Below are 27,672 nucleotides of genomic sequence, written 5' to 3'. Positions count from 1 at the left end.
AAGACCATCGCAGTTACTTTCGGTTAGGAACACAGTCAGCCTATCATGCTGTGTGGACCATTCTTGAAGAAAGGTACGTAAACAAATTCCTTATCGCCAAGTCCTTCAGCGATAAGCTCAAAGCATGGACTAAGATAGGATCCAAGGACAGTATTGAACTTAGAAACCTTGTAGACTTTCTTCGCAGCTGTGAGGCTGCTATGTCTCAGAATAAGGGCCTTGAGGTGGTTAATGACTGTAATTAAAACCAAAAGATCCTCGCTAAACTTCCAGATTGGCTAACTTCAAGATGGAATACAAAGGTCATAGACATCTTAGAAGAAACTGAGACCTTTCCTAGCTTCAGCCAGTTTGAGAGAAGCCAATATCGCTTGCAATCCTGTAACATCCCTATACGCTTTGAAACCAAGTGAAGATGGGAAACCTAAGACGCCAAGGATTCAAAGCCCTGGAGCAAGGGTATTAGCAACTAACTCTGATGAAAAAGGTACTGTTACTAGTTGTGTCTTCTGTGAGAAGTCAGGTCACAGTCTCCACAAATGTTGGAAGTTCTTGGATAAGCCCACCACAGAGCGACAGAAGTTTGTTCAAGGAAATAAATTGTGCTTTGGCTGTTTAAGGCCTGGGCATCGTTTGAAAGATTGTGATAACAGGAACACCTGTGACATGTGTCAGAGGAGGCATCCATCCTGCATGAACGAAGATCGTACTAAAGAAAGGTCAAGGGATAAGAAAGAGCCCCCACAAGATAAGGGGACAAGAGCGTCAAGTGAGGCCATATCTAACAGAGTCGTAAGGGCCATTAACACCACTCAAACCTCCACAATCATTCCAGTATGGGTGTCAACCACAAGCGAGCCAGATTGTGAAGTTCTCATGTACGCACATCTTGACACCCAGAGCGACACCACTGTTATCTTTGAAGAGGCAACAAAAGCTCTCAATACAAGGAAGGAGCCAGTACAACTGAAACCTCTACAATGGCTTCAGGGAATACCATTGTGCCCTGCCAGAAGCTGTCTGGTTTGCAGGTTAGAGGGTTTTTCTTGGAGAAGAAAATCCCTCTGCCAACGACCTACTCGAGAGAGTTTATTACCGCAAACAGAGATCATATTCCCACTCCAGAGACTGCAAGAACACCGTCTCAAGTGCCGTGAAAGGAGGATAAGGACAAGCAGTACTACAAGGACTACACAACCTTCATGGAAGAGACCATAGCTTGTGGAGATGCTGAGAAGGTCTCCGAGGATGAAATTAACAAGCATCCAGCATGGTACATCCCGCACCATGGGGTTTATCACCCACAAAAGCCTGGGAAGATACAAGTCATCTTTGACTGCTCAGAGAAGTTTAGAGAGACGTCCTTGAATGACCATCTCCTTACTGGTCCAGAGTTGACAAACACATTGCTGGGTGTCCTTTGCCGTTTCCGTAAGGGTCCAGTCACAATCATGTGTGACATGGAGCGCATGTTTCACCAGTTTCATGTGAAAGCAGAAGACCAAGATTATCTGCATTCCCTTTGGTGGGAGAACGGAGATCTAGAGTCTCAAACCTCAGTATATCGTATGAAGGTCCACTTGTTCGGCGCAGCTTAATCTCCTGGTTGTGCCAACTACGGTCTCAAACATATTGCTGCCAAAGGACGAGGAAGCTTCAGCGAGGAGTCTATCCAGTTTATAGAAAGGAACTTTATGTTGATGATGGGTTGATGAGCATATCGTCTGTAGCTGAAGCGGCCCAGCTGGTGAAAGAAGCAAGGGAGCTTTGCAGCATCGGCAAACTTCGGTTGCACAAGTTTATCTCCAACAGCAATGAATTTATAGCTACAATACAAGAGGGTATCAAAGACCTGGATATGGCTCTGGGTGAACCACACACGGAGAGAGCACTTGGTGAACTCTGGTGTGTCGCATCAGACAAGTTCCAGAGTGCTCATACCTCAGAACAATCAGCACAGCAGGATAAGTTCATTGCTCCCTAGTTATGGGGAAGTGGAGAGTCGCCCCTTCCAAGGTTACGACCATACCACGACTGGAACTTTCAGCAGCGGTGGTAGCTGTTCGGACAAGTGACATACTCAAAAAGGAGCTAGAAAAACAAGGTCTACAGGAATACTTCTGGACAGACTCGAATGTATTTCTTGGCTACATCAACAATGAAGCCAGAAGATTCCACATCTTTGTAGCTAACCGTATTCAACGCATTAAGCAAAGAACAGATCCTGAAGAATGGAGATATGTGACCTCTCAAGAGAATCCTGTGGATCACGCTTCCAGAGGTCTCACATCAGAACAGCTCATGGCTTCCAACTGGTTCACAGGTACAGACTTTCTTTGGCAGGAGAAACTTCCCAAAGGACAAATCAAGGTGGGAGAGATGACAATGACCCAGAACCCCTTCACAGAAATCACAGGTGATTGGTGGGAGTGTAACTGACAATTAACCTGTCAGTCTATGTCGTTGTTTTTTTGTTTGAATTGTTTACGTGTTGGCTATGCAAGGGAAATGGTAAGACAAGCAGAACTACGTGGCCAAGAACTGTTGTAACAGAGATTATTATTGTAGCCACACACTTGTTGAGTGAAGGCAATCTCACGCTGGGTTAGCTAGGTTTTTCATGTCTTCGGGTGTAGTTCGTAAAGGTTGAAGCGTGTATGTTAGGATGGTAACGTTATAATAATTAAGGATGAAGCGTGAATTCATGCCAGGAATAAGAGGTGTGAAGTTTGATTTCCTCCCTTACGTAATAAGCATCCAATGAAGTATTTTTCCTTTATTCAATAATCTGATACTGTTATCTCCAGCTAAACGTTTTTTTTTTAAATGTATGTGAGCACTTCAGAGTTATATGAAGCTAATAAGTGACTCATGAGACAACACAGTTGTAAGAGTGTGCTTAACTGTATTTTCATTTATTTTATAGTTCTCACGGAAGATGAGGATTAATTCCACTACGGTATGTGGTTGAATTATTCATTCTGTGAGTTTTAGCACTGCAGATTGGAGGGGGGTCTAATGGCATATAATGTGTTTTGCTTAGTATACACTTTCATCCAAAGCAGTTTACAAAGCAGACTATTTGTGACTCGTTTCAGGAAACTACGTCACTACTTCACAGCATTTGAACGTAAACATTTATTTTTGATCAGAATGCGTTTTTTGGCAGAAATGCCTTGATAACAAACTTGTATTCCATCAATAAATATGAAAACAATTATTAAAATTACGAGCCTAGTTGGTTTAGCCATGGATAAATTCAGGAACCTTCCTGCTAGCCATGATTGGCTGAGATAATGAATGGGCTGGACATGTTGAGAGATGAGTTTGGATTGGTCTGCCATGTAGCATGCTTCTGTCTATAACATGAGTGTTGACAGTCGTTTCTACCTCGCTGTTTTTGAAAGATATAAAGTTAACTTTTGTAGTTCTCAATGGCATTCTACTTTCCTCAACAACATATATGCCCTGAATTTAGCCGGCGCTATCGACAGATCAGTTGGAAAATGTAATAGGCTACTTTCTGCACATACCACAGTCAATGTGAACCGGAGTGACTTGACACAACGCTGGTCAAACAATTTGTAGCTACAAACAAAATGGAGTTAAATGGTTCCAGTCTGCCGTGAAGCATTCATCCATGAATATGGGTAAGAGTCTAGCTATATTTTCAGATATGTTTATAATTTTGTCAGAAAGTCGTTTTTATTGCAAGTTAAAGCAGTTAGTTAGCGAGGAAACCTTAGCTTGCTTGCTCACTATCTAACATTACTTGTATGATATGTGTAGTAATATGTTTTAAATCAGAAACCCATTTGCATTAATAGTTATAGCCCAAATGTTAGCTAGCTAACATTGAACCTACTTTGTTAGCTTTAGCTGCCTGCAAATTCATACTACATCTATGACAATGTTTGTATGACTTGGGATTATGCAGGTTCGTTGATTAGCTAGCTACCTAGCTAGCTACATGTCTAAACAAAAATACTCCACTTCAAATGGATTATTACATGACCCATCAAATTAGCCAGGTGTGTCTGGGGTTGATTGCGGCCATCTACTGGATTTCATGAACATGTGTACAAGTGTAACCCATCCATTTAGCTAGATGTGTATGGGGGGTGGTTATAGCATTTCCTTCAGATGACCCATCAATTTAGTGTGTTGGGTAAGCGTCATCTATTAATAATAAAATATTTATAAAATATTTTTATCTGGACACTTCTGTTTTTGATATTGCTACTATGCAAGTAAACACTTCACTGTACCGCTGACACCTGTATCCTGTGCATGTGACAAATTAACATAGATTTTATTTGATTACCACATGGCCTCACATGTGAATCCTTAAAGAGTTGGGTGGGGCTTAAGAGGGTGTGAACGATACTGAATGGGTTTAGACAAAGAGATCTGCAGTAGGTGTACCAAAACATTCAAGGGACATTTTCTCAAAAGTGGGGTTACAAGTTTATCAACTTTAAAACCAGAATTACTTTCCCATTGTTCCTCAACTGCAGTGTGCGATATACCATGTTCTAGCTCTGAGTCTATTTTATCTATTGTAAAAAAAAAACACACTTTCTAATTTTGCTACATAAGACCGAATCAAGGCAGTCGGTCACATTTGCACATATACAGCTTAATATATACTTTATGACATAAATGCAAAAATCATATGAACCAGGCAATATTGTGATCCGTAGCATGCACACTTTTAAGGAAACATTTTCAACTTCATCATCTCCAGCAACATACCAAAATGTGAAAATGGTGCGTTTCTATGTTAAGTAAAAAAAAAAAAACAAGAGGTTAAGTGTTTCTGATGACACCATCTGTGTGTCACTGCATCCTGTGATTTAACCAACTATGAGTAGACAAAGGTTAGTAGTAGTTGGTTAAAATCACATAATACACACCAGATGGTTTTCCGATGACATTATCTAAAAACACTTTGTGTGTATCTTTATGACTACAACACATAGAATCCTGGCATTTTCACATAATATTATGTTGATGTTTGGGTGGTGCAGGAGATTAACATTCGGGGAATGTCCCTTTAAATTCTAAAACTTGGATTAGTAGGCATAAAGTTACTCAACTGGACAGATAAAGTGCCTTCAGAAAGTATTCACACCCATTTACTTTTCCACCATTTGTCGTGTTACAACCTGAATTGAAAATGGATTCAATTTAGATTTGTCTTTGTCACTGGCCTACACACACACACACACAACATGCTTGTAATTGTTAAGGACTGGGGAATGTTTCAGGATTTTTTTTAAAGAATGGAGTTAAGCACAGGCAAAATCCTAGAGGAAACCTGGTTCAGTCTGCTCACCATCTGACACTGGAGGATTAATTCACCTTTCAGCAGGACAATAACCTAAAACAAAAGGTCAAATCTACACTAGAGTTGTTTACCAAAAAGACAGGATGTTCATGAGTGGCTGAGTTACAGTTTTGACTTAAATCTACAAGAAAACCTAAGACTTGAAAATGGTTGTCAAGCAATGATCAAAAACCAATGGCAGAGCTTGTAAACATTTCAAAGGAATAAATGGGCAAATGTTGCACCTTCCAGGTGTTGAAAGCTCCTTAAGACTTACCCAGAAAGACTCACAGCTGTAATCGCTGCAAAAGGTGCTTCAACAAAGTATTGACTCAGGGGTGTGAATACTTACAGTGCCTTGCGAAAGTATTCGGCCCCCTTGAACTTTGCGACCTTTTTCCACATTTCAGGCTTCAAACATAAAGATATAAAACTGTATTTTTTTGTGAAGAATCAACAACAAGTGGGACACAATCATGAAGTGGAACAACATTTATTGGATATTTCAAACTTTTTTAACAAATCAAAAACTGAAAAATTGGGCGTGCAAAATTATTCAGCCCCTTTACTTTCAGTGCAGCAAACTCTCTCCAGAAGTTCAGTGAGGATCTCGGAATGATCCAATGTTGACCTAAATGACTAATGATGATAAATACAATCCACCTGTGTGTAATCAAGTCTCCGTATAAATGCACCTACACTGTGATAGTCTCAGAGGTCCGTTAAAAGCGCAGAGAGCATCATGAAGAACAAGGAACACACCAGGCAGGTCCGAGATACTGTTGTGAAGAAGTTTAAAGCCGGATTTGGATACAAAAAGATTTCCCAAGCTTTAAACATCCCAAGGAGCACTGTGCAAGCGATAATATTGAAATGGAAGGAGTATCAGACCACTGCAAATCTACCAAGACCTGGCTGTCCATCTAAACTTTCAGCTCATACAAGGAGAAGACTGATCAGAGATGCAGCCAAGAGGCCCATGATCACTCTGGATGAACTGCAGAGATCTACAGCTGAGGTGGGAGACTATGTCCATAGGACAACAATCAGTTGTATATTGCACAAATCTGGCCTTTATGGAAGAGTGGCAAGAAAGCCATTTCTTAAAGATATCCATAAAAAGTGTTGGTTAAAGTTTGCCACAAGCCACCTGGGAGACACACCAAACATGTGGAAGAAGGTGCTCTGGTCAGATGAAACCAAAATTGAACTTTTTGGCAACAATGCAAAACGTTATGTTTGGCGTAAAAGCAACACAGCTGAACACACCATCCCCACTGTCAAACATGGTGGTGGCAGCATCATGGTTTGGGCCTGCTTTTCTTCAGCAGGGACAGGGAAGATGGTTAAAATTGATGGGAAGATGGATGGAGCCAAATACAGGACCATTCTGGAAGAAAACCTGATGGAGTCTGCAAAAGACCTGAGACTGGGACGGAGATTTGTCTTCCAACAATACAATGATCCAAAACATAAAGCAAAATCTACAATGGAATGGTTCAAAAATAAACATATCCAGGTGTTAGAATGGCCAAGTCAAAGTCCAGACCTGAATCCAATCGAGAATCTGTGGAAAGAACTGAAAAGTGCTGTTCACAAATGCTCTCCATCCAACCTCACTGAGCTCGAGCTGTTTTGCAAGGAGGAATGGGAAAAAATGTCAGTCTCTCGATGTGCAAAACTGATAGAGACATACCCCAAGCGACTTACAGCTGTAATCGCAGCAAAAGGTGGCGCTACAAAGTATTAACTTAAGGGGGCTGAATAATTTTGCACGCCCAATTTTTCAGTTTTTGATTTGTTAAAAAAGTTTGAAATATCCAATAAATGTCGTTCCACTTCATGATTGTGTCCCACTTGTTGTTGATTCTTCACAAAAAAATACAGTTTTATATCTTTATGTTTGAAGCCTGAAATGTGGCAAAAGGTCGCAAAGTTCAAGGGGGCCGAATACTTTCGCAAGGCACTGTATGTAAAATAGATATTTCTATATTTCATTTTCAATACATTTGCCAACATTTCTAAAAACATTTGTTCAGTTTGTAGTTATGGGGTATTGTGTGTAGATGGGTAAAAAAAAAAAATATATATTTAATTAATTTTGAATTCAGGTTCTAACAACAAAATGTGGAATAAGTTAAGGGGTATGAATACTTTTTGAAGGCACTGTAAATCTAGACTCCCCACATTAAGTTAGTTTGATTGAGATACAACATGATAGAGTTATCAAGGAGGGAAGTAAAGGGTGTTGGCTATTCATTTGACAGTGGTTTTGTTTCTCTATTAAAATACCAATGATCGAGGATAGATTTTGTAAATTGCCCACCACATGAAACATGTAAAATCATAATAAATCATGCCTGGGATTTACTAACACAATTTAAGATTTTGAGTGCCTGAGCAAATCATCCACAACCACTCTGAGTTTCTATTTGACAAACACTCCTCGCTCTTACACGTTGTTCTAGTACACTAATAGCTACAGCAAATCTCCTGTGTCCAGACAATTTCCTCACAAAATCTTTCAAAGATAGATTAAAAAGTTCCATGTTTACATAGATTAAAAAGTGCAGTGGAAACCACAGGAGTCAAAAACAATTCAGAGGAAGAGGGGCAGAGAGATACCAGGCAGTGATACCATCTCCTCTGGCATTCCTGTCTGCCTGCCTGCCTAAGCTCTAGTCTCCTCCCCTCTCCTGGAGTTGTTTTTGCCAAGTTGGGCTGAAGAGATGGAATGTTGAGTGTAAACTGAGATAGAAAAATCAAACCCGTGACAAGGATCAAAACATCGATTCATTCCATGCCATTCATGTCCTTCAATCCTGATCTTTGGGAGCCACCGGGGTGCAGGCTTTTGCTCCAGCCAAGCACTAAAATACCTTGATCAGGTGTTAGTACTGGGCTGGGAAAAGCATCTCCCCACTATGTGGGTCCCAGGGACGAGGGTTGAAGAACGCTGAATAGAGAGAGATTGAAAAAGTTAACTGTGGAAGGAGATATCTGAGTGTATTTCAGTCCTGTGGGTCAGTGATTTGTTTGTCAGTGCAGAAAGGCAACAAGAGACAGGTTTGAGGCATCTTACTTTTTTGATAGAGGCTGGCTCTGAGGGCCAGGGCATCTGGGGCTTTCAGAGGTAAACAAAATACAGTTGTGTTCATACTCTGCAGCCCCAAGGGGGCGCTCAGGTTATCAATTTTGATAGGGTGTGCTTCATGATAAACATTTCCATTTCTTTCACAAAGTCTTGAGATGTCAAAGTAGTAGTTCTGCACTCATCTGTGCGTGTGTGTGTGTGTGTGTGTGTGTGTGTGTGTGTGTGTGTGTGTACACTCACAGGCAGGTTCTCTTTCTGCTGCAGAGCGGCCTTCTTCTTCCAGAGACGGTCTCGGAGCTCACTGACCCTTTTGTCCATAGACACCACCTCCAGGTTGCGCTTGTTCAGACTCTCTCTCTGATGCTGCAGCTTTGAGTTCTGCTCCTGGTTCAGCTTGTTACGCAGCTAGAGGGGACAAGAGATGACATGTCAGAGAGCTGAACTAGGATGGAGGACAGGGTAGAGGACATTCAGTGCGCCATCAGAAGTATTCATACACCTTGACTTATTCCACATTTTGTTGTGTTACAGTCTGAATTAAAAAAATGCTAAAATGTATTTTGCTTCTCACCCATCTACATCCAATACCACATAATGACAAAGTAAAACATGTTTTTAGAAATGTTAGCAAATGTACTGAAAATTAAATACAGAAATATATGATTTATAGACCACTCAGACCACTGAGTCAATAAATGTTAGAATCCCCTTTAGCAGCGATTACAGCTGTGAGTCTCTGGGTAAGTCTCTAAGAGCTTTGCACACCTGGACTGTACAATACAATTGCACATTATTCTTTTAAAAAAATCTTCAAGCTCTGTCAAGTTGGTTGCTGATCATTGCTAGACAGCAATTTTCAAGTCTTGCCATAGATTTTCAAGACGTTTTAAGTCAACTGTAACTAGGCCACTCAGGAACATTCAATGTCGTCTTGGTAAGCAACTCCAGTGTATATTTGGGCTTGTGATTTAGGCTTTCCTTCTGAAAGGTGAATTTGTTTCCCAGTGTTTGTTGGAAGGTAGACTGAACTAGGTTTTTAGGAAGGACGCCTGTATGTTTGTGGTGACTGAGTGTATTGCTACAGCATCCAAAGTGTAATTAATAACTTCAACATGCTCAAATGGATATTCAATGTCTGCTTTTTTTTGTTTTGTTTTACCCATTTACCAATAGGTGCGCTTCTCTGCGAGGCATTGGAAACCTCCCTGGTCTGTGTTTGAAATGTACTGCTTGAACGAGGGACCTTACAGATAATTGTATGTGTGGAGTATAGAGATGAGGTAGTCATTCAAATATCATGTTAAACACTCTTATTGCACAAAGAGTGAGTCCATGCAACTTATGTGATTTGTTAAGCACATTATTACTCTTAAATTTATTTAAGCTGGCCATAACAAAGGGGTTGAATACTTATTAACTCAAGACATTTCAGCTCATTTTTAATTAATTTGTAAACATTTCGAAAAACATTATTCCACTTTGACATCATGGTAATGTGTGTAGGCCAGTGACCAAAAATAAAAGAATAATCGCAATTGAATTTTAAATTCAGGCTGTATCATAACAAAATGTCGAAAAAGTCAAGGGGTGTGAATACTTTCTGAAGGCACTGTATGAGGCTATGAACCAGTGGTTCTGATGGCTCATTTGATTAGTTAGGGCATGGTAGTAGAGATAGTTCAGGGTTTGAGTCCCACACAAGCCACATACAAAATGTACGTGATTTGAAATCAGACCTGGGCTAAATAGCCTGCATATGTAAAACACTTTCTAACAACTGAGCTCCTGGGATTTAGTTCAAGTTCAATGGAATTTTCAATTGTCCCACATCTGCAAACTCCAATCATACACACCTGTAGCTCTTTGTAGAGGAGGTCCAGTTCAGCCACAGAGCTCTGGTTGTCGTGGAAGGAGTCCATCTTGCCGTTCTTGAGCATCTCCAGCTGTCTGCTGAGCTCCTCCACCTTGGACACAGCCACCACCAGCTCCTTCTGCTTCTGTTGGAACAGACTGTTCATCTGCTCTATCTCCTCCACTAAAGACGAGAGAGAGGAGGTTAGAACCAATCGATCAGTCAGTCATCCTACACAAATCCACCAATCAATTCACCGCTCAGTCAATCCAAACAACAACCAATCCCTTGCCCATTCATAGCAGCACTGTGCTCACCTAGCTTGCCGTTGCTGAGGCGTTTTTGCTCCACCTGGCCCTTGAGGGCCCGGACCTTCTTCAGCCTGGTCTCCTGGTTCTCCACATTCTCCTTGAGACGCTGCAACTTCTCCTGCTCGGACGCTTGCTGCTGCTGCCTCATGTAGCGCAGACGCTGCTCCTAAAGACAGGAGGAGTAGGGAGGAGAGATTGCGTTATTACAGTGTTTTTGCTGCCTCTGCTGTGGCTTCAGGTAGCAGACACTGCTCCTGTGGAGGGGAGAGTAAGAGAAAAGAAAGAGGATGGTTACGGAGGCCTGATGTTTTATAAACCATAGCAGCTGCTCCTACACCTTCCCCGAGCAAAGTCATTTGTTTTACTTCACCATTTAATTGACAGCCTACTATATCATTTTAAATGTATGTACATTTTGGTGTATCTATGACCTGTTTTCAATTATATTAAATGCTGCTTTTATGGCATGCTATCCTGTCAAACATACAGTACCTGTCATTGGTTATAATTGAACATTTGAATATGACTACAGTCAAAGTTTAACAATGAACTACTCATTGTGCCATAAACGTGACATGTATTTTCTGAGAAAGGTTATACTTTAAAACAGTAGTGTATTTTCCAGCAAGGCATGTTAACTTGGCCGCTCTCCTGGTTAATCAAATCAAATCTATATTTATTCTTACAGCACATTTCAGACATGTAATGCAGTAAGGCATGGATGAGATGCAGAAAATAGTAAAAATAAAGAAAAACCCTTGAATGAGTAGGTGTGTCTGAACTTTTGACTGGTACTGTACATGCCAACTTGCTCTCTCAGAATAGCATAACGGACCTGCAACTTTGACTTTCTCCACTTCCGCTCTGCCTTTCTGCAATTTCTCTTAAATGGATTAGTTTCCTCACACAACCAAGTGTTTGGATGTGGCCTTTTTCAACTTTACTGGAGCTATGGCATCAATGGTTGCCCTTAATTTGATATTAAAGTGATCAATTAAATCATCACAAGAGGAAGGTGGAGTATTGTTCATACACTAAAAATCTGCAGCAAATTCAGAGGTAAGATAGCATTTCTTAATGATGCATTCAGTATAATCATGTGCTATGGGCATCAAGGTAGTAAACAATACACATTGGTGATCAGGTAAAGCAACAAACAATAGAGGACATGTCAATAGAAAGCCCATTGGTAATAACCAGGCCTTGTTTATGGGTGGGCACAGTAACATGTTGGATAAAGTCCATAGAGCTCAAAAGATTCATAAATTCAATGGCCTTGGAGTCGGTCTCAATGTCAACATGAATATTAAAATCACTCAAGACAATGACTTTGGCATAGTTCTTAAGGACAATAGACAATAGTTCAGATACATCAGTAAAGAAAGTGGGTTAGTGCCTTGGCGGCCTATACAGGGTGATGGCCAGTACTGGTGGCTGACATTTAAACAGTAAAACATGATGCTTAAAACACCCAAAGTTGCCAAACGAAATGTCCTTACAGAGGAGAGCATTAGTAAAAATAGAGGCTGACCCCACACCCTTTTCTGTTAGAATATGAAAAGCTGTAGTCCGGGGGGTAAGATTCAATAAGAGCAGCACAACAGTCTGATGACAGCCATGTTTCAGTGAGACACATGCAATCAACTTTGCACTCAGTAATGGAGGTCATTCACAAGAAAAGGTTTTAGTTGTGATTGCTCTAACATTTAAAAGCGGCATATTCAATGAGTGTGGGCCACTCTGCCTCGAGGGAACCAATGGAATAACAACCAAATTATTAATGTTACAACCACGTTTTCTGACAGTCTCCAATCTATCAAAATGGTAGGAGATGACAGTTTTTATAAACTCACTCGGACCCCCAAGCGATAAGACTGCTAAATAGTAAAATAATTGTTACCCAAACTATCTGCACTGACCCAACGCACACTCACTAGACTACTGTATATGCTGTATACACACAATACACACACAAATACATACATACATACATACATACATACATACATACATACATACATACATTACATACATACATACATACACACACATAAATACACACAGTACATACATACATACATACATATAAAGCTCCATTCTTGTGCATTTTATTTTATTCCTTGTCTTACTATTTTATTAAATGTTTTCTTTGTATTATTATTTGTTTTACTCTGCATTGTTGGGAAGGGATCATAAGCAAGCATTTCACTGTAAAGTCTACACCAGTTGTATTTGGTGCATGTGACATAACATGTTTTGATTTCCCTGTTTGTTACCTTCTCCATCACTCCACCTGCTCAAGGCCATCCCATGAACCAGCCCCTTCTCAACTTTTCTCTATCACTTTGTCCTTGTCTTTAATAGTCCCCTCCCTCTGTCTCACACCATCACTGTTTTTCAATCTCTCCATTTATTTCCATCACTTTACCCACCCTCTTTCACTTTCTCTTGCTCTCAGCATCTCCCTCTTTCATCTGACCCCACTTGCTCCCTCTTGCTTTCCTTCTTCATCCATGTCTCATTAGCCCCTTTCCACCCGCCTCTCTTTCTTTCTACCCTCCCTCCCTTGTTACCTTGGAGGCGAGGAGTTGTTGCTGTGCATCTATCTGCTGCTGCTGTCTGGCAGCCATTTCCTGCAGCTCAGCCAGAGTCATGTCCATCCGTGGGGCCGACACCTGCACAACAGACAGAGAGTCAGTTACACACGCCAACGCACACACACACACACGAGCGTTGGTAAAGTAAGACAAACACTGAATAGTCTACGTACAAACACCCTCTCTCTCTCACTCCAAACCAAGAGAAATATGTGTTTTGCATCTGTCAGGACAGGCCTGAAGCCAAGTAGAACAAGTACAGTCTCTGCATGTGGGTAAATAGCACAAGCTCAAATATAGGGATTTCTTTTTGCGCGATTGGTGACACAGGAGTAACCAAACCCGTTTTTCCCGCTCCTTGTCTTTGGAAGCTATAGCTGTTACAGGTTCAAAAGTCTGAAACTAACACCAGCATACCAAGAGCAGGGAGAGGAAATGGTCAAACATAGCCCAGTCCAATGAATCATAGGATAGGAAATGTACATGTACATTGAGTGAGTGACTGAATGAAAAACTGTTTTAAAAGGTCTCCAAGTGTTTGTCTAAAGTCAATGGTTTCTGAACTCACCCCGTTCTCCATCCGTCTATCTGAGGGGCTCTTCACTCCATTCCTCTTTGAGTCTGATCCTCGGGAGCCACCTGAAACACACCAAAACCTCAGTCAAAGACACTCGGAGAGAAGAGTAAAGTAGCAGAAGTTTTTTTGGGGACTGGAAACATTAAAACGCCACCAAGTCTGCTTAGGAAACTATGAGAAACTTTCGCAAAGTGTTCGTTGGAATTACAGCTGATATGAGTGACTGAAAAAGAGACTGCTCGCTCAGATACCATACACTGACACACGTTCTGCAAAAGGTTCCTTCAGCTGGAGAGTAGGGTTCACAAAGAGGTTACACAAATACAGACTGGCCAGCATTAGCAACAAACTAAACCACTCAGCCAGCACAAAGAGATCAGTGTCGCCAGAGACAGGTCATAATCTCCAAATTTACTACAGCACTCTGGGTTTCTGAGGAGCTGCTCATAGAGTCAGAATGTGTGTAGGTGCACATGCGTAGCGTATTTGTGTGGTTGGGGAGGCTTTAGGGAGCCAATGAACCTGATCTAATCCCCGGCCCAAGATAAAGCCTTTACCAAGTAACTTAAATAAAAGTTTTGGACAACCTCTGTTACAATCATGGGCTATGCCTGGGGACTATTCTGGGGCAAAATAATACACTAAAACTAACTCTGGACAAATAAGTAGCCTACAAGGTAATGATATCACATTGGCAAATTAACTTAATAGGCTACTTAGTTAACTTAATGGAGCAAATAGCCATCTCTTTTGGTAGCTAGCTAAGCTCATTTTATGAGAAAAAAGAAAGGAGATGGGAGGGGAAAAAAGGCTAAGCCCTCTCTATAGGAGAAAACAAAATGCTTAGTTAGCGGATTATATCACAAGACTAACTAACAAGGCTAACTAACTCTTATCGGAAAGAACGCAATGGGAGCCAACTACGAAGACATGGCCTAAGTACAAACAAGCTAACAGTGTGGGGGAAAAAAAAGAACAGGCTAAAATGTCAAGAAAGGAAAACAGCCATCTAATCCCAGAGCCATATCCAAGCTGTGAGGGGTCAAGGGCTTAGTAGTTATGCAACGAGGGGCTGAGAGGATCCCCACCACCAGAGGACTAACTCATTTTTTAGAGATGTGATTTGAACACCCCTTCACAATGACAGCCCTGGAGCATTAGGTCAATGAAGGCTTGTCTGGAATTTGAAAACTTGTAATAGCAATCTGTAGGCATATGTGGATAAAGGGGGTTTTAGGCTTCTGTTGTACAATCCATGTCTTGTGGGGAGGGAGGGCCATCCGAGTTTCTACTTTCTAACAACTTGTCACGTAATTGATAACAGTGCTCGTGTGTTTATGAACATGTGTATATACAGTACAAGTCAAAAGTTTGGACACACCTACTCATTCAAGGGTTCCTTTATTTTTACTATTTTATACATTGTAGAATAATAGTGAAGACATTAAAACAACACATATAGTAACAAAATAAAAAGTGTTCAACAAATATATTTTACATTATTCAAAGTAGCCACCCTTTGCCTTGATGACAGTTTTGCACACTCTTGGCATTCTCTCAACCAGCTTTACCTGGAATGCTTTTTCAACAGTCTTGAAGGAGTTATATGCTGAGCACTTGGCTGCTTTTCTTTCACTCTGCGCTCTAACTCATCCCAAACCATCTCAATTGAGTTGAGGTCGGATGATTGTGGAGGCCAGGTCATCTGATGCAGTACTCCATCACTCTCCTTCTTGGTTAAATAGCCCTTACACAGCCTGGAGTGTTAGTCCAGCTAAGCGCAAACCAGATGGGATGCTGTATCGCTGTAGAATGCTGTTGTAGCCATGCTGGTTAAGTGTGCCTTGAATTCTAAATAAATCACAGACAGTGTCACCAGCAAAGCACCACTACAATATCACACCTTCTTCTCCGTGCTTCACGGTGGGAACCACACATGCAGAGATCATCCGTTCACCTACTCTGCGTCTCACAAAGACACGGCGGTTGAAGCCAAACTCATCAGATCAAAGGACAGATTTCCACCGGTCTAATGTCCATTGATCATGTTTCTTGGCCCAAGCAAGTCTCCTGTTCTTACTCATGTCCTTTAGTAGTGGTTACTTTGAAGAAATTTGACCATGAAGGCCTGATTCACGCAGTCTTCTCTGAACAGTTGATGTTGAGATGTGTCTTTTACTTGAACTCTGAAGCATTTATTTGGCCTGCAATTTCTGAGCCTGGTAACTCTAATGAACTTATCCTTTGCAGCAGAGGTAACTCTGGATCTTCCTTTCCTGTGGCGGTCCTCGTGAGAGCCAGTTTCAACACAGCGCTTAATGCTTTTTGCATCAAGATTGACTGACCTTCATGTCTTAAAGTAATGATGGACTTTCATTTCTCTTTTCTTACTTCTTCTTGCCATAACATGGACTTGGTCTTTTGCCCAATAGGACTATCTTCTCTATACCACCCCTATCTTGTCACAACACAACTGAGTGTCTCAAATGCATTAAGAATGAAAGAAATTCCACAAATTTTCAAGGCACACCTGCTACTTGAAAAACATTCTAGGTGACTACATCATGAAGCTGGTTGAGAGAAAGCCAATAGTGTGCAAAGCTGTTACCAAGGCAAAGAGTGGCTACTTTGAAGGATCTCAAACATTAACATTTATTTTGATTTAACACTTTTTTTGGTTACTAAATGATTCCATATGTGTTATTTAATCATTTTGATGTCTTCACTATAATTCTACAATGCAGAAAATAGTTTTAAAAAATATATTTTAAAAAAAACCTTGAGTAGGTGTGTCCAAACTTTTGACTGGTACTGTATGTGTGGTGTGTGGCATGCTGTTGTTCTTCTGTATCCATCTCATCCTGTTAGGTGGTTGGGAACTAACCTGATTCTCTGCTGGGCGCTCGGTCATGACGCAGGAAGAAGCGCACCTCTGCCCTGTGCTGTCCCCAGCGCTGAAGCACGTCCAGCATCCGCTCCCCATCTCCTACAGGTCGCTCTGATGGGGGGAGTGGAGGTGGGGAAGAGAAGAAGGGGTTAGACTAGAGAACACACACACACACACAGGTTTAGGATGTTATGGAATCGAGTTAGTGGTGCTTGGGGAAACAATAAACCATAACAAATCATTGCACCCCCCAATATTTGGAAATAATGACATGGGCACATCCTATAAAATAAAATAAATTAAAAAAGGTTAAACCCACTATCATCCCAAAAAAGATCTGTGCTTTAATTCTAACCCTGCCTAGCAGTATCGATGTGTTTTACGTCATTGGTTTAAAGTGACAAGAGTAGAAAAAATGGACACGCATGCGACTGCCAATCCAGCATCCATACATTGGACAAACATACAGCTGTAAATGTTAGTAATTTAGTCTCAAAAGAAAAGCAGTCAATGTGTGTGTCGTATGACACGTGTTGTGTGGTTTGTGAATCCGATCAGACCACACTGACTGGGGGAGGCTAGTCTACATTTTGAAGATATGCATTTAATCAAGACTTAAGTAGAAAAACTTGAAATTGTGTTTTCTTTTCTTTTTTTTTACATTGGATAAAAGTAGAGACTCAGAGCTAGAAAATGGTACATCATACACTACAGCTGAGGAACACTGGGAAAGTAATTCTGCTTTGAAAGTTGAAAAACGTATAACCCACTTTTAAAAAAATGGCCCTTTGTCATGATTACACAGGGAGTCCTGGAAGCAGGTGCAGAAGGAGAGTTTAATAACAATGATGAAAGGCAAATGAACAAAACAGGAGCTGCGTACTGAACATGAAAACAAACCAATACTGCCTGAAGACTGAGGCTACTGAGGGCTAAATAAAAGGGGAAGTAATCAAGGTACTGATGAAGTCCAGGTGTGCATAACGATGGTTGCCAGGTGGGAATAATGTGGGTTGCATAACTGGTATATTTTAACGCCAATAAACCCATCTGTTTGAACATGAATTTAGTATATGTTAATCTAGCAAACCAGGCAACAAAATGCTACTTTCTAAGCAATGTTTTGGTTTGTTTCTAGCTTGTTAGCTAGCCAGCAAAATGTTAAGTTAGCAAGCTAGCCAGTTCAAATAATGACCACATTATATAGCTGACAACATCTTAACTTCAGCTAATTTGTATTCATTATTACAGGGAAAATAACCTCACAACAAGATCATTATTTACAAGTTGATAGCAAGCAAATTACAGAAAATAGCTTACGGATGTGATCATGGCAAAATAAAAGCAGGGCATTCTCCTGGAGAATATTAGAACTTGGCCTAACGTGGTATCCTAATTTGAATTTGGTGCAGGTCACATTGTTCTTCACATTACTATCTCTGGCAAACACACACTATATCAACTAAAATCTAAATGCATTTGTCACAGGATACAGAAGGTGTAAACGGTACAGTGAAATGGTAACTTGCATAGTAATCCAGTATTTTGTTTAGACATGTAGCAATTCAAATGGCTCTGAGATACATGTATGATCTGTGAGCAATATTATTTGTAACTTTAGCTAGCGAGCCAGCTAGGTCATGTTAACTAGCTAGCTGACAGTACGCTTTAACTTGACGGAAACGACTTTCGGACAAAATTAGAGAAACTTATACTATCTGAAAATGTAGCTAACTAGACTCAATTACCCATAAACATGGATGAACTCTTCTCCCTCTCTGTCACGGACGCCATGGTTGCCCTTAGTTTGGAGATGTATAAAACACCTGTCTCCGGATTACAACAGCCTTCGTGTGTTCCCTTTGACTCCCTCCACATATTTGCAATCAAACGCAAGAATGTTCTCCATCTCCTTAGCTATCATACTCTGTTTCCACCGGGCATTTCACTGATTTCAAAACGGTCCTCCAGAAAGTGGAGAGCAACACTTTTGTAGTTAATTGTGATATCTTAAAAAAAAAGTGTTAGAAAGGATTACCTACACATAGAGTAGCCCTTTGTTATTAGGCAGAAGCATGCTACATAGCAGACCAATCCGAACTCATCTCTCGGCATGTCCAGCCCATCCATTATCTCTACCAAGCATGGCTAGTGGGAAGGTTCCTGACTTTTACTGTGGCTAAACCAACTAGGCTCGTAAATGTAACAACTGTATTCATATTTACAGATGGCATACAAGTTTCTTATTAACTTCTTATGGGTGCAGGGGCAGAATTGAGTAGCTTGGATGAAAGGTGCCCAGAGTAAACGACCTGCTCCTCAGTCCCAGTTGCTAATATATGCATATTATTAGTAATATTGGATAGAAAACACTCTGAAGTTTCTAAAACTGTTTGAATGCTGTATGTGAGTATAACAGAACTCATATGGCAGGCAAAAACCTGAGAAGAAATCCAAACAGGAAGTGGGAAATCTGAGGTTGGTCGATTTTCAACCCAGCCCCGATTGAATACACAGTGGGATATTGGTTATGTGACAATGGAATTCGCCGGTTGGACCATTACTGACGTTTTATGTTAAAAACATCTTAAAGATTGATTCCATACATTGTTTGACATGTTTCTACGGACAGGAACAGAACTTTTTGACATTTTGTCTGCAACTAGGGAACGCGCTTCATAACTTTGGATTTGTTCAACAAACGTGCCAACAAAAGTAGCTCTTTAGACATAAATGATGGACATTATCGAACTAAATCAAACATTTAATGTGGAACTGGGATTCCTGGGAGTGCATTCTGATGAAGATTATCAAGGATAATGGAATATTTTTAATGTTATTTCTGATTTCTGTTCTCCAACATGGCGGATATTTTTTTTTTTCTGAGCGCCGTCTCAGATTATTGCATGGTTTGTTTTTCCATAAAGTTTTTTTTATTTTTTTATCTGACACAGCGGTTGCATTATGGAGAGGTATATCTATATTTCCATGTGTAAAAATAGTATTTTCATCAACATTTATAATGAGTATTTCTGTAAAATGATGTGGCTCTCTGCACTTTCACTGGCTGTTGTCATACCAATCCCGTTAACGGGATTCCATTCATAAGAAGTTAAGGCAGTTCACGTTCCAGAAGGCATTTCTACCAAAAACCGCATTCTGATTAAAAAAAATACATATTTACATTCAAATGCCTCTTCAGTGAAGTAGTGACACGTGACATACACCTAGCTTCCTGAAACGAGTCACATGTTCACTTCATGTCCCAGAGAGGTGGTACCTCAGGGAAGGACAAAGATATGTTGTTGATGCTTTCAGCTGAGCTGGTTCTGATCCAACAGGCCTATTAGTCAACCACTCCACCCTTTAACACCCTCATCCATCTTCTCTTCATTATACAGAAGTACTAATCACATAGTTGAGTATTGCACCAATGTATTTAGAATGTTCCAAACACATCGATCATGTTGTCACTCTTAACAAAAAATTACAGTCAAATAAACACACTAGGGTAGGGCAGTATCCAGATTGTCATACCGTCATACCGTTTCTGTATCATACCGGGGCATACGGTATTACCGGAATTGCACACAAGGTGTGCTAATGTTTTTGATGAATAAAACCATTTAGGCAACAGGGATCTTGATACAGGAGGTGTTTGAATGTCTCTGCTGTAACCAATAAGCTTGATCTTGACATCTAGCCACTTAGCTAGCAAACCAAATAATTTAGGGAAAAAAAACAGTATAAACAGTATATCTTCCAAGCCTAGAACACACAGACAGTTTCACATCAGTGCAGACCGCAAAACAGTGTGCAACTGTTTTTTTAGGGAATAACACACCCAGTTTATTAGCAACAGAGACACAGACAAAGTTGAGCTCTTCAGTAGAAGCATCAAGTCTGGCCAGTTGGCACACAGTCAGCACACCTCGCTTCTTTGTGTGCTTTCCAAAATAGTATTTTGTCTCAAAACTCTCCCTATTTATGTTTCATATGCTCTTGAAGTTTGATTAGAAGATTAGCCTAGATGTGTTTCCCTCAAGTAATCACTAGATCATAGATATTGTTACTGGTCCAGGTTCCTTATTTCACAGGCCTCTACAGGTGTTAGTTGTCAGATTGACAGGCATCTACAGTTGTAAAGGGGAGAAGGCTCACCAGATCCGCGCCACATCTCAGCCAGGTGGCATTCTGTCTCTCCGGGCTCCTTACACAGCTCCACCACGTCCCGGCACAGAGTCTCCGGGGTAACGGGCACCTCGGTAAAATGCTGGTCATTGTTACTGAGGTACACTGTCAAGAACATCTGGGGGGCAGAGAGAGAGACAAACACAAGATATTAACATGATGACATCCTTTAAAGAGAATCCCAGTATTTTTGTATTGTTTTTAGCCAGTAGTTCTGAAAGTAGCCCTCACGAACCAAAATAATGGAAAAACAATTAAATGAGGGATAATTAGTACATTGAAAGCAGGGGCTTCCACACAGGTGTGGTTCTTGAGTTAATTAAGCAAATAACAACCCATCATGCTTAGGCTCATGTATACAAATTCTGGGCAGGCCATCTTAATAATAATCTGAGATATCTACTGCAGCCCTCATCCTCCACGTACAACACCCGTTCTGCCAGTCACATTCTGCTAAAGGTCCTCAAAGCACACACATCCCTGAGTCGCTCGTCTTTTCAGTTCGCTGCAGCTACCGACTGGAACGAGCTGCAACAAACACTCAAACTGGACAGTTTTCTCTCAATCTCTTCATTCAAAGACTCAATCATGGACACTCTGACAGTTGTGGTTGCTTTGCGTGATGTATTGTCACGCTTCTTGCCCTTTGTGCTGCTGTCTGTGCTGAACAATGTTTGTACCCTGTTTTGGGCTGCTACCATGTTGTGTTGCTACCATGCTGTTTTGTCATGCGTTGCTGACTTGCCATGTTGTTGTCTAAGGTCTTTCTTGTTGTGATGTGTGTTTTGTCCTATATATATATATATATATATATATATATATATATATATATATATATATATATATTTATTTTTTTTATCCCAGCCCCCGTTCCCTAAGGAGGCCTTTTGCTTTTTGGTAGGCAGTCATTGTAAATAAGAATTTGTTATAAACTGACTTGCCTACTTAAATAAAATTAAACAAATAAATAAAAATAATGGATTGGCTTTATATAGCGTCTATCTACCTACTGAGGAACTAAAAGTGCTTAACGTTGTCATTTTGACCATTATTTTGGCTTCCATGGCTATGCTCCCATAGGATGACAATTCCCAGATCCACAGGGCAAGAGTGGTCACTGAATGATTTGAAAACGATGTCAACCATATGCCATGGCTGTCTCAGGTACCAAATGTCAACCCAATTGTATGCTTATGGGAGAATCTAGAGCGGTGCTAGAGATAGTATTTCCACCACCATCAACAAAACACCAAATTTTGGAATATCTCGTGGCAGAATGGCATCGTATCCCTCCAATAAAATTCCAGACACTTGTAGAATCTATGCCAAGGTGCTTTTAAGCTGTTCTGGCTCGTGGTGTCCCAACGCCCTACTAAAGATACTTTATGTTGGTGTTTCCTTTATTTTGGCACTTACACACAGTGCAAGTCAAAAGTTTGGACACACCTACTCATTCAAGGGTTTTTCTTTATTTTTTACTATTTTCTACATTGTAGAAAAATAGTGATCACATCAAAACTATGAAATACCACATATAGAATCATGTAGTAACCAAAAAAGTATTAAACAAAATATATTTAAAATGTGAGATTCTTCAAAGTAGCCACCCTTTTCCTTGATGACAGCTTTGCACACACTTGGCATTCTCTCAACCAGCTTCACCTGGAATGCTTTTCCAACAGTCTTGAAGGAGTTTCCACATAAGCAGCCAACAAGTGCTCAGCATTTCTTTCACTCTGCAGTCCAACTCATCCCAAACCATCTCAAATGGGTTGATGTTGGGTGATTGTGGAGACCAGATAATCTGATGCAGCACTCCATCACTCTCATTCTTGGTCAAATAGCCCTTACACAGCCTGGAGGTGTGTTGGGGTATTGTCCTGTTGAAAAACAAATGATAGTCCCACTAAGCGCCAACTAGACAGGATGGCGTATCGCTGCAGAATGCTGTGGTGGCCATGCTGGTTATGTGTGGCTTGAATTCTAAATAAATCACTGAGAATGTCACCAGCAAAGCACCCCCACACCATCACACCTCCTTCTCCATGCTTCACGGTGGGAACCACACATGCGGAGATCATCCGTTCACCTACTCTGCGTCTCACAAAGATACACAGTTGGAACCAAAAATCTAACATTTGGACTCATCAGATCAATGGACAGATTTCCATCGGTCTAATGTCCATTGTTCATGTTTCTTGGCCCAAGCAAGTCTCTTCTTTTCATTGGTTTCCTTTAGTAGTGGTTTCTTTTCAGCAATTTGACCGTGAAGGCCCGATTCACAGTCTACTCTGAACAGTTGATGTTGAGATCTGTTTGCTACTTGAACTCTATGAAGCATTTATTTGGGCTGCAATCTGAGGTGCAGTCAACTCGAATGAACTTATCCTCCGCAGCAGGGGTAACTCTGGGTATTCCTTTCCTGTGGCGGTTCTCATGAGAACCAGTTTCATCATAGCGCTGGATGGTTTTTGCAACTGCACTTGAAGAAACTTTAAACCTTCTTTTCCAGGCTGGACTTTTTCCAGATTGACTGAATTTCATGTCTTAAAGTAATGGACTGTCATTTCTCTTTGCTTATTTGAGTTGTTCTTGCCATAATATGGATTTGGTCTTTTACCAAATAGGGCTATCTTCTGTATTCCACCTCTACATTGTCACCGAATAACTGATTGACTCAAACACATTAAAAAGGAAAGAAATTCAACAAATTAACTTTTAACAAGGCACACCTGTTAAATGAAATGCTTTCCAGGTGACTACCTCATGAAGCTGGTTGAGATAATGTCAAGAGTGTAGAAAACTGTCATCGGGTGGCTACTTTGAAGAACCTCAAATATAAAATAGATTTTTATTTATTTAACACTTTTTTTGGGTTACTACATGATTCCATGTGTTATTTCATATTTTTTTATGTGTTCACTATTACTCTACAATGTAGAAAATAGTCAAACTAAAGAAAAATCCTTAAATCAGTAGGTGTGTCCATATAAACACACTGAAAATTTAAAAAACATTAGGAACACCTTCCTAATATTGAGTTGCACTCCATTTTGGCTTTACAACAGCCTACATTTTCCCACAGTTGTGTCAAGTTGGCTGGTGGAACATTCTTGAGACACATGGGACACTCAAGTGTGTAAAACCCAGGACTGTTGCAGTTCTTGACACATTCAAACCAGTACACCTGACACCTACTACCATACCCCGTTCAAAGGCACTTAAATATTTTGTCTTGCCCATTCAACCTCTGAATGGGCACACATCCACAATCCATCTCTCAATTGTCTCAAGGCTTTAAATGACATCTTTAACCTGACTCCGCCATTTCATCTACACTGATTGAAGTGGATTTAACAGGTGACGTCCAAAAGGGATCACAGCTTTCACCTGGATAGTCAGTCATGGAAAGGGCAGGTGTTCTTAATGTTTGGTACACTAAGTGTATAGTGCATTCGGAATATATTCAGATCCATTCACTTTTCAATGTTTTTGTTACATTACAGCCTTATTCTAAAATGGATTAAATAGTTTTTTTTCATCAATCTACACACAATACACCATAAAGACAAAGCAACAAAAAAACGTTTGACATTTTTGCAAACGTATTAAAAATGTTAAACAGAAATAACTTATTAACATAAGTATTCACACCCTTTGCTCTGAAACTCGAAATTGAGCTTAGGTGCATCCTGTTTCCATTGGTCATCCTTGAGATGTTTCTACAACTTGATTTGAGTCCACCTGTGGTAAATTCAATTGATTGATTGGGCATGATTTGGAAAGGCACACACCTGTCTATATAAGGTCCTACAGTTGACAGTTCCCATAAGAGAACAGATGTGACGCTTGGCATTCAGGCCAAATAGTTCAATGTTGGTTTCATCAGACAAGAGAATCGTGTTTTTAGGTGCCTTTTGGCAAACTCCAAGCAGACAGTCATGTGCCTTTTACTGAAGAGGGGCTTCTGTCTGGTCCCTCTACCATAAAGACCTGAGTGGTGGAATACTGCAGAGATGGTTGTCCTTCTGGAAGGTTCTCCCATCTCCACAGAGGAAGGAGCTCTGTCAGAGTGACCATCGGGTTCTTCGTCACCTCCCCCACCTCCCTCTCCCTCGATTGCTCAGTTTGCCCGGGCTGCCAACTCTAAGAAGAGTCTTGGTGGTTCCAATCTGCTTCCATTTAAGAGTGATGGAGGCCACTGTGTTCTTGGGGACCTTAAATGCTGCAGAAAAATGTTTTGGTACCCTCCCCTGATCTGTTCCTCAACACAATCATGTCTCGGAACTCTAAGGACAATTCCTTCGACCTTATGGCTTGGTTTTTCTTCTGACATGCACTGTCAACAGTGGGACCTTATATTGACAGTTGTGTGCCTTTCCAAATCATGTCCAATCAATTGAATTTACAGGTGGACTCCAAGTTGTAGAAAAATCAAGGATAAACAATGGAAACAGGATGCACCTGAGCTCAATTGAGTCTCATAGCAAAGGGTCAGAATAATTATGTTAATACGGTATGATTTTTTTATTTGTTATAAATTAGCATACATTTCTAAATAACTTTTTGCTGTGTCATTATGGGGTATTGTGTGTAGAATGCTAGGGATGAAAAAATGTTTTGAATAAGGGTGTAATGTAACAAAATGTGGAAAAGTCAAGAGGTCTGAATACTTTCCGAAGGCACAATGTTCAAAGGAGTGGGCTCCACACACGTCACTGCATCTCAATGGTCTAAAATGGGTTCCTATCCTTGTGTGGCTTTATGTGAGAGCACCAGAACGGTTAGAGCAGATTCCAAAAAGGCATCAACTACATTCCATTCACTTATTCTGTCTTTTCAGAACACTGACATTGTCCTAACTAGGTAGCCATACTTCTAAGAGTCCATTCTAACCATAAATGTTCTCTCTTTTTAAATGTGCAGGTGTAAGTCATCAAAAGCAACCGCCCAATACAAACAATTAAAATCACTGCTGATGATGCAGATAATCTAGGTGGTCCAGACCTAACCAGTAGCTTTGGTAAATTAGGACGCAAATGTACACTATAAAACAATTAGGTAATAAACCATAGCTCATGCTTGGCTTACAACAGTAGGGTGATGGGGGGGTTGTAAATGAAAGGGTCACAGTGGTTTCAGTGATTCACGCCAACCCTACAAAGTACCACCCCAGATAAAGAGAAAGGGTTAACAATGACAGACAAATTTCACAAACGTCACCTAAAAGGGGAGCCCCCTTCCCTCATTAAGTTCCTCAACACTGAATAGGTTTAGTTGCTGTTGTTATTTTGTCCTGGTCCTAGATCTGTGCTTAAAGCTTATCCAAGATCTGTGCCAAATATCTGGGATCAGCCTTTGCTTAGAAGGGAAGCCTCAACCTCGAGCCAGCACTCCACTTCTTTACAAGCATTTCACTACAACATCTGGTAAATGTGTGTATGTGACCAATAAAATTTGATTTGATTTTTGAACCATTGGACTACAGTGTGTGTGGATCATTCAACAGCTCTAGGAGAGTAGAAGCTTCAGCTTTGTAGGAGGGTTTTGCCAGATTTGCTCTGCAAGGTTTCAAATAACAATGACCCAGATACATGATCGTTTATGGCTGCTTGGTTGTTGTGTGGGGCAACAAATCATGTAAGACACGCATGGAGTTCCCTTTGACTCTTCAATGCAATAGATTAGCTCTTTTTTTACAGGAGGGCTTTAAATCCCAGCAGGACAGGAAAAGTCACCCAGAAATCACTACAGGCAGCAGTTGACAACATCAGCTCATGCAAAGAATGTAGGACATCCAGAGGACCCTGTTAATGTTAGGAGAGAGGGATAGGGAGGGGGGGGAGAGTGAAATGAGAGAGAGAGAGAGCAAAAGAGTTGTGACATAAGGTAAAGCCCTCTGGGGCTCAGCACTAAAGTTAATGATCCAGACAGACCATGCCATTGCGCTCTCTTTCAGCCTACACTGCATGAGTTGGCACTTGGTGGCTTCTGCTCCTGACCTTCATCCACCTCCCTCCATCTCTCCCTCCCTATCACACAAAATACATTGTATGTAAAATACTTCTGAATATATCACGAGAGAGGAAGAGGAAGAGATTAGAGAGGAGTGGTGGATACTAAAAATATACAGTACTGCATATTATGGCCAGTATATTGCCCATTTGTTGCCAACAAGTAGCACATACAGTTAACTTGCCAAATTAAAGGAAACACGAGTAAATGAGGGAGACAAAGTATATTGAAAGCAGGTGCTTCCACACAGTTGTGGTTCCTGAGTTAATTCAGCAAATAACATCCCATCATGCTTAGGGTCATGTATAGAAATGCCCAGTTACCCATTTTTTTGGCTACCATGGCTAGGATAGATCTGTGACTTTCAAAGAGGGGTCTTAGGGTCGCCTAGTGGTTAGAGCGTTGGACTAGTAACCGGAAGGTTGCAAGTTCAAATCCCTGAGCTGACAAGGTACAAATCTGAACAGGCAGTAAACCCGCTGTTCCTTGGCCGTCATTGAAAATAAGAATTTGTTCTTAACTGACTTCCCTAGTTAAATAAAGGTTAAAAAAGGACCATAGGGGGTTTAAAGGGTGTGTGTGTCTCAATCACCAGATCAACCAAATTGAACAGTTACGGGAGATTCTGGAGCAGCGCCTGAGACAGCACTTTCCACCACCATCAACAAAACACCAAATTATGGAATTTCTCATGGGAGAATTGTGTCACATCCCTCCAATAGAGTTCCAGACACAATAATTTATGCCAAGGTACATTGAAGTTGTTCTGGCAGCTCGTGGTGGCCCAATGCCCTATTATGTCAAGTTGATAGCATTTCC

General features: G+C 40.7%; 1 protein-coding gene across 2 annotated transcripts in view; it reads right to left on the bottom strand.

Moving 5' to 3' along the window:
• The window catches only part of LOC110502460 (apoptosis-stimulating of p53 protein 2), a 53,401-nt gene that overhangs the window by 17,041 nt on the left and 8,688 nt on the right, over positions 1 to 27,672 (bottom strand). For both annotated transcript variants that reach the window (XM_021580484.3, XM_021580486.3), the window contains exons 2-8: positions 20,809 to 20,956; positions 16,645 to 16,758; positions 13,752 to 13,822; positions 13,160 to 13,261; positions 10,593 to 10,752; positions 10,277 to 10,458; positions 8,664 to 8,828 (exon numbers count right to left, since the gene is read on the bottom strand). In XM_021580484.3, coding sequence (XP_021436159.2) covers positions 8,664 to 8,828; positions 10,277 to 10,458; positions 10,593 to 10,752; positions 13,160 to 13,261; positions 13,752 to 13,822; positions 16,645 to 16,758; positions 20,809 to 20,956 — 942 coding nt within the window. The remainder of the gene's footprint in view (positions 1 to 8,663; positions 8,829 to 10,276; positions 10,459 to 10,592; positions 10,753 to 13,159; positions 13,262 to 13,751; positions 13,823 to 16,644; positions 16,759 to 20,808; positions 20,957 to 27,672) is intronic.

This window comes from Oncorhynchus mykiss, chromosome 23 (assembly GCF_057628025.1).
Source record: "Oncorhynchus mykiss isolate SJ-2025 chromosome 23, ASM5762802v1, whole genome shotgun sequence".
NCBI lineage: Eukaryota > Metazoa > Chordata > Actinopteri > Salmoniformes > Salmonidae > Oncorhynchus > Oncorhynchus mykiss.
Note: the sequence above shows the minus strand (reverse complement) of the source record. Positions and strands in the feature narration are given on the sequence as shown.